General features: G+C 47.6%; 1 protein-coding gene across 1 annotated transcript; it reads left to right on the forward strand.

Moving 5' to 3' along the window:
• Positions 1–5,175: 5,175 nt before the first annotated feature.
• On the forward strand, positions 5,176–7,585 carry LOC147621984 (uncharacterized). Its single transcript, XM_086823527.1, has 2 exons — positions 5,176–7,141; positions 7,221–7,585. The coding sequence occupies exons 1-2, from the start codon at positions 5,176–5,178 to the stop codon at positions 7,583–7,585; spliced, it is 2,331 nt and encodes a 776-aa protein (XP_086679653.1).
• Positions 7,586–8,094: the final 509 nt, after the last annotated feature.

An 8,094-nucleotide genomic window follows, 5' to 3' on the forward strand; every position in this document is an offset into this window, starting at 1 on the left:
GAGATCAAAATGGCTATAATGGGGAGGGCTTTACATTTGGAAAAGCCACTTCAGTTGTTTCCAAGATGCCTGCTTTGTCCAAGGGGACTCATTGTTGCCATTGATAGGAGGAGCCATTGTTCGCAGTACTACAAGGAGGGGTGAAGAAGGCAAAGCTTTTGAAAATGTTGAAGCATCATGGCCTGGTGCATGTCCTTCTATGGGTAATGGTAAAACATAGTAAGAGATTGTGAAGGAAGCAATGCAAGGCTCCTCTGTATAGAAGGCTCAACAAGCGGGATTGCAGGTAGCAAAAGTAGCCTTAGCTAGGCTAGAGGCCGGCACAACACCTCTTTCTACACGAGGACAACAAGTGCTTCCCAAGGAGGTGGTCCTATGGATCATGGCGTGCATTTACCTGTTGCAAGGGGGCCGGTGGTCTTGTGGAGCATGGCATGTAGTTAGATGAACACCACCACAAACAACAACACCATCAACACAAACAACAATAGAAAGAGCTATTACTAAGGAGGTGGTAAACCAAGCAAAGAAGGATTGTGTTCTCACAAGAGGTGCCGAACATGCTAAAAGTTATGAGGCTTCTACTGTTCGACTGTGAAGAGCACCTGGGTGGTTGTGTCCAAGAGGAGGGAGAGGCAACATGCCGATTTAATGGGTGGGATATAGCATTACAAGTCACTCAAGCTTAAATGAACATGCACTCTTTTTTATTGCTAGTGGGCATGGGTGGAGATCCTACAATAGAAAGTGTAGCATCCTCTCATACATCCACCTCCACTAGTACTCATCCCCGCAGTTCAGATAGTAGCTTAGCTGTTGCACTCCCTCTTCTCTTTTCTAATTATTTAAAACTAAAATACTGATTTTTTGCTTCACTATGGCCCAAGTATTTCACCCTTTGCCTCTTCTTTTGCCACACCACCTCTGCCCGCAAACCCATTATTTGCGTTCTTGCCATGTCTCAACATTAATCACACCCTTAGCAATTTAATAAGTAATCAAGAACTCATCTTTATCTTTATCTTCTTCTTTATCTTCTTCTTTACCTTTAACTTTATCTTGTCTTCTTCTTTATCTTTATCTTTAATATCTTAAGTTTGAGATTCCAGATGGTGGGCAAATAGGATTGTTGCATGGCGAGAGATTATGCAATCCCTTTGAGCACATTACACTGGTGATCCTCTGTCCCTCCTATCATGGCCGTGTGAGCAACATTCCCTGAGACCCGCCTTCTCTCTCTCTCTCTCTCTCTCTCTCTCTCTCTCTCTCTCTCTCTCTCTCTCTCTCTCTCTACACACACACAAATGATAGATATAGGATGGGGAAGCTAGTGTTCTTTGGAGTTTGGCTTCTCCAAGAGTAATAGCGACTACTCGAAGGGCAATAGGGACGTCCGGATAAAACTAAGCCGGATGGGGAAGCTAGTGTTCTTTGTAGTTTGGCTTCTCCAAGAGTAATAGCAACTACTCGAAGGGGAATAGGGACGTCCGGATAAAACTAAGCCGGCACGAGAAGGTCCTGCGATGATGGGAGATGACGGCCTAGATCCTCTTGCGGTTGTGTGGCCGTGGGCGAGGGCCATGGGGTCTGGGGTGTCGAACTCTGCATAACTCAGTGGCTCTTTTGAGTGTCACACTTCTCGGCCTGGCCGGCCTGGCCTTGTACCCGGGTACCCAGGTATTTAGAGTGTCCCAGGAGTCACGACTCACGAACAAGATCGATTTTACCATGTAGTACTTAGTCGCCTAAATTTTTTAAGATCCGTTTTACCACCCAACCTCTTCCTACCGCCGGTTTACGCCCCCCGTAACGCCGTGCCGCGCCCCAGAGGGGTAAGTTGAGCACGCTGACGGGGCCAGGCGGCTAAAGGGCAGTGAGGCAGTGGGCTGCGTCGGCGGATGCCCTCCCAAGTGCATGGGCACTGAGAGGAGGAGCCCCTCCCTTGTTCGTCCCCAGCTCCCATCACCTGCAAAATCCATTCAGATGCTCAGCAGTCACTCTTCAGGTGCTTCTCCCTCTTCATCTCTGCAGGCTCCTAGAACAAACCAGTGGAATCAACTCCCAGACAAGCCCTGGGGAAACGAATCAGTAATAGAAGCAGTAATGGAAGAAAACTCCCGCCTGATGCAAGAACTCAAAGAAGCTAAAGAGCAGCTGCTATCTTCAAAAAGCAAGGATCAACCTAAAGAAGCCCCCATTCCCCCAAAGGAAGTCAGCCAGAACAATAATGGAGTCCAACAAAAAGAACCTAGCAGCACAACTGAAAGAGGTAACCCACAGCCCGTAACAGTCCATGTAAATCTTCCGATTGAACAAGTCAGGAACAAAGTTGAAGAGTACTCTGAAAGATGTCTGGTCGGCCTTCTTTTTGGCCCGCGCCCGTCGAAGGAAGCAATGAAAGCCTGGATCCGAGACAGCTGGTCCTCCATAGGAGTTGAGGTAACGCTCACGCAAGCACTGGCCAAAGGATACTACATCTTCATGTTCAAAGAAGCTAGCATGGCTATGAAAGTCATAAGCTCGGGACAATGGATGTTTAGACACCTCCCATTTTGCTTTATGAGGTGGACTAAAGACTTCAACCCGGATGGCCCAAAATCTTCAGTTTACCCTGTGTGGGTAGAGCTCCCCAACCTCCCCATTCACCTTACTCCTTGGATCAAAGCCATCCTAGCTCCTTTGGGCCAAGTTCTAGGCGCCAAAGCCTTCATTGATTACAATCCCGCTTGGCACCCCCAAGTCCTCGTTGAGCTAGACCTGTCTCTCCCCCTTCCGGAAGAGATTTCCATTGGGTGCGGGGAGTTTTCCATTTCCCAACCAATTCTCTACAAGCATCTTCCTAATTCCTGTTTTCACTGTGGAAAACAGGGTCACCTCATTAGGAATTGTCCCATAAAGAATCCTCAAATCATTCTTCCTCACCTAGCTAGCAAAGCTCCCCCCCCTCAGCCCTTGGACCAATCCCCCCCCTCCTCATCCAACCCGCCATCCTTACCCAAAGAGCCTGATATGCCAGTAGGCAGCAGACGAAAGCCAACAGTCAAACCCAAATCCGCTGTGCCGATAATAAAGCCTAACAGGTATTCAGTCCTGGCTGCCATTCCTGAACCAGGGGCTACTGAAGAGGAACAGGACTGCGTGGAAAGTACTCCACTCAACAAGCTAAGACTAGAGAAGGAGGTGGACAACCTTGACGATGCAGAAATGGGTAACGTATCCAGCCCAACAAAGGGGATCAGAACTGGTGCACAGCCTGAGGTTCCGAATGACATGGAGATCAGTAAAGAGCTTAAGAGAGGGAGAGCTCAACTTGGAGCCACCCCCCAATCAGTCACCAAGGGAGGAACTAGCAAACCCCCCAACAAAAGATAATGAAAATAACCAGCTTCAATGTAAAAGGATTAACTGACTTGAACAAAGCGCAACTGGTCAGACAGTGGCTGAAAACCAAAGGCCTCTTGGACATCATTGTTCTAGTTGAGATCAAGACTACAGGAGAAGAGCTGACCAGAAGGCTCAACTCTGTCTCTCCCGACCACTTTTGGATTCACACCCTGCATACCCATGGAAGTGGAGGCTTGGCTGTGGGTATTCACCTCGACCTTAGCTCCGAGCTGAAGGGCTTCCACATAGGTCACAACAACCAATGGATTGCAATGTATCTCAACAGCTTTACTCTCGTGGGAATCTATGCCCACGGACCCCAGAAACAAAGGACTGAAACATGGAACTCCCTTCTCAGCCTGCAGGCCCCCACCCTCATTCTGGGAGACTTCAACATGGTAGAATCCCTTCAAGACAGGTTCCAAGCCAAGGGACAGGTCCTATTTGGAAGAGAGAAGCTTGCTTGGGAGAAAGTCAAACATAAACTCAAGCTGCAAGACCTAGGCCAGGAAGGAATTTTCTCATGGCAGAACTACTCAACAGGGGAGCTCAAAAGGAAAGCCAGGCTGGACAGAGCTTATGCTAGCAATGAACTTGTAGCAAATCACAACAGATGTGAGTGTCAGGTTGACTCTACGACCTGCATCTCTGATCACTATCCCATTATCATCACTATGGATAATCAGGACACTAGGCACAAAGCTGGATGGTTCCACACTGATCCCACCCTTTTTAAATTACCCCTGGTCAAGGAAGAGATAGCCCAAATCTGGAAACATTTCTTCTCTCTAAGCCTTCCCCCTGCTAAAGCCTGGAACCTCGCCATCAAGTCCACTCAAAACCTCCTCAAGCAAGTAAGGAAGGAAGTTTCAGCCCACCGATCCAGTAGGCTCAAGAAACTGCAATCTCAGCTTCGGATACAGGAGCCTTCTTCCAACCCTGAAAATCTAAACCAAATCAGAGCTCAAATCAAAAGGGAGGAGGAAATAGCCCTTCAGCAAGCAAAACTCTTCACCAGAGTCTGGTGGGCAGGTAAAGCTGATAGACCGAGCAAAGAAATGTTCAAGATGCTTAAAGTAAAACAAAGACAAGAACATCTTCCCCTCCTCTGCTTCAAGAATGGTGTCAAGGCCAACAATCATGAGGAGAACAAGCAGCTCCTAACTGAGTACTACAGGGACATCTTCCTCGAATCTGGACCCCCCTCTCAAAGCAAGCTAAAAGCCATGCAGATCATTAAAGAGGTAAGGGAAGCCACTGTTCCCCCTTATCTTGCAAAAGTGCTGGAGCGGGACATCTCTCACGAGGAAATTAAAAAGGTAATAGCATCTCTCAAGCCTAACAAAAGCCCAGGGGAAGACGGTTTAGCTGCTGAATTCTACCAAACCTTCAGCGAGGTTGTAGTGGACCCCATCCTCCAGGTGTGGCAAGAAGCGATCAAATATGGAGCACTGCCCTCCCAAGCTAATCAAGGTCTTATCAAGCTCATTCACAAAAAAGGCCCCAAGGAGGAAGTTGGAAACTGGAGACCTCTTACAATGCTTAACAGTGTCTACAAGATCATCGCCAAAGCCCTTGCCAACCGGCTGTCCGAGCACATGGATAGCTGGATAAATAAAGAACAGAAAGGTTTCATCAAGGGTAGATATATACTAGACGCCATCATAGCACTCTGGGAAGGCTTTGAACATGCTGAAAAAATCTAATCAGGATTTTCTCTTCATGAAGATAGACTTTGAAAAAGCTTATGACAGAATACACTGGGATTTCATCCTCCAATCTTTAAGGGATATGGGTTTGGGACCTCAGTTCACCCACATGGTCAAAACCCTCTTCGGGAATGCCAAAGCCAAGATTATCTACAATGGAGAGCTCTCTGCCCCCTTCCCTCTCCAAAAGAGCATCAGACAAGGCTGCCCTTTAGCCCCCCTCTTATATGCCATAGCCTCAGATGGCCTTAACTGGCTCATCAAGGACAAAATGAAAAAAGGAGAGATAGCTGGAATAAAGCTCCCTAATGGAGATCAGATGTGTACACAGATGTTTGCCGATGATACCAATTGCCTGATAGCCAATGAGGAAGAAAGTATAAAGGCTCTCTGGGAATGCTTACAAGTCTATTGCATGGCCTCAGGCTCTTCGATCAACCATTGTAAAACAGGCATCAAATCTCTCATAGATCCTCCTCCTAATTGGCTTATGGAAGCTGGATGCAACCTACTCCATGACGGGGAGATTTTCAGGCTGCTAGGAATACCCATGGGCTTTAAGGTCACTCTAAGACAAAGATGGCAGTGGGTCATGGAAAAGATAGACAATAAGCTTCTGAGATGGAAAAGAAGACAGCTCACCTTGGCAGGAAGGATCATGATTCTCCAACACTTCATTCTGCCCTACACCATCTTTTTTATCAGCTGTTGGCGGCCACCAGACTCTGACCTAAACAACTTTACCAAGCTGTGTAGGAACTTTCTCTGGGGCGGTGATCCCTGGAACAAGAGCATACCCAAAGTCAAGTGGGACATATGCACTACCCCTAAAGATAAGGGAGGACTAGGTATACAGGATATCAGGATCACTGCCAATAGAATGGCAGCTAAATGGATCATAAGAGCATGTGCTAACCCCTCTGAAGTTTGGGCCCAGCTTATCCTCAAGGATACCCCCAGATTTGTTATCACGGGATTCAATAAATGGAACAGCCTACCCCTTTCAACCATAATCATTTCTAAGTTCTCCATCTCCCCCAAGGGCAGTCAACTTGTGTCCTCATTATGGAAAGCTTGGAACAATGTCAAAATGTTCCTAAACCCAGCCCCAAACCTTCGCCTTTCTAATGGTGAGCTGGCTGGGGATTCCTGCTGGTGGTCCAGTCTCCCTATCCCCCCCCTTCAACCTGAGGAAGCCCAATTAGCGCTTAATCTTCACAAGAGAGGCATAGTAACATGGGCAGATCTCAGAGATCAACAGCTGGGAACCTGGCTCTCAAGAGCTAACTTGGTGGCAAAATACGACTGCAGGACCCCGGAGCTGGACCTTGTACAAAGTAGAACCTCGAAGTGGGACCTGCAGGAGACCTGGAAGTTAAACTTCTCGGCAGCCTTCAACATCTGTGCTTACCAATGGTCAGGTAGTAAACCTCTCCTCCCCATCCCTAAATTTACAAAATCCCCGCCCATCCACCTACCCCTCAACCGTAGATGGCACTTGCAGTGGGACCGCAAAAAATGGTACAACAGCCTCAGGAACCTCTGGAACCCCCACTCTGACCCCAAAAAGTCATGCCTAGCATGGCTCATCGCTTATAGAGCACTATGGACCCAAAGCAAGGCAGCCAAATTCAATGTGGCCTCTAACCAATGTGCCAGATGTGGACTCCCAGAAGACGATTTACATATTTTCTTACAGTGTCCTCATATTTCTCAATCTCTCAAAGAACTACAAAACACAGCATCTAAATGGGGCACAGATCTTTCCTGGAAACAGTTATTACTGGGAGAAACAATAGGATGCTCAGACATGCTATGGAATGTCATTAGAACCGAATTTCTGTGGCATGCATGGATGCTTAGAATAGCAGCAACATTTAACAATCCAGATATCAAAGGTCCCTCGCTGTCTGTCAGTTTAAGCACAACATGCAGCAGATACTGGGCTCAAAGACTACCCTACCTAAGCAGCTTAGAGGAAAAGTTAGAAAGTAAATATAACAAGAAAGCCTCAGACTTCATCAAACATAAACTGGAAACAATCAGAGGTAAAATCAGTTTAGTCATGACCAAAGACAGAACTCTGATAGACATAATCTGCAGGCAATAAAGCTGTTCTTCATACAGGTAGCAGACACCAGCAGATTCTCTGCAATCCCGCAATCGGAATTAACGGACGAATGGTTCAGGACTCATGCACAGTACATATGATAACCAGTCGCCTACAAGTCGACAGAAACAAAGAAAGACAAGTCCCGGAGAGTGACCTGCAAGACCAAAATGACAATAACAGCCCATACATCGACCGCAAGTCCCGCCACATCAGGAAGGGCAGATACCCGCGATGCCCCCTTTGCCCCCTGCAAGTATGGTGGAGTACAACAGAACAGAGAAGCGTAGCTTCATGCCTATCATCACCGCAGCGGGGAGTAGATGGCACCGGCACCATCTACATGGAACTGCTCTCTGCACAAGGTCATAAACTCAGATGATGAGTGAGACAAAAGGTAACATCAAGGTTTCAAGCTGATGCATGACGCCAATACAGATCAAGCTGAAAGCAAACAGACCTGAATCTAGCCCTCTTGGAAGAAACACAAAAGAGTACACCTTAAGATTTTACCAAAATCGGAGGAAGGAAATTTCCTGCCAAGGGAGGAGTTCATCCTCTCTGAATCGCCACCGTAAGGTCGAGCTCCTCTTCTGATATCCTCTGCAAACGACTGACGGGAAGGAGCTCCTGCAGATTTCCTCCAGAGTGGCGTCGACGGCAGTCATCAAAGAGGCAGCCCTTGCCAGATGCCTACACAAGCCAGGCTTTTCTCCAGCGAGAAAGAAAAGAAAGGAGGAGCGCAGAAGCTCTGCCGCTCAGAGATCTAGCGAGGGAGCCTGCAAAGCAGAATAAAGAAGCAGCACCTTCTTCCCCCCAGAGAGGAGAAGAGCCGAACCAGAACCGCCTGAGATGGAAGAGACTAAGGTGGGGATGAAGCCCCCTTCCAGG

This window comes from Cibotium barometz, chromosome 29 (assembly GCF_041138505.1).
Source record: "Cibotium barometz isolate CiBa-2024 chromosome 29, ASM4113850v1, whole genome shotgun sequence".
NCBI lineage: Eukaryota > Viridiplantae > Streptophyta > Polypodiopsida > Cyatheales > Cibotiaceae > Cibotium > Cibotium barometz.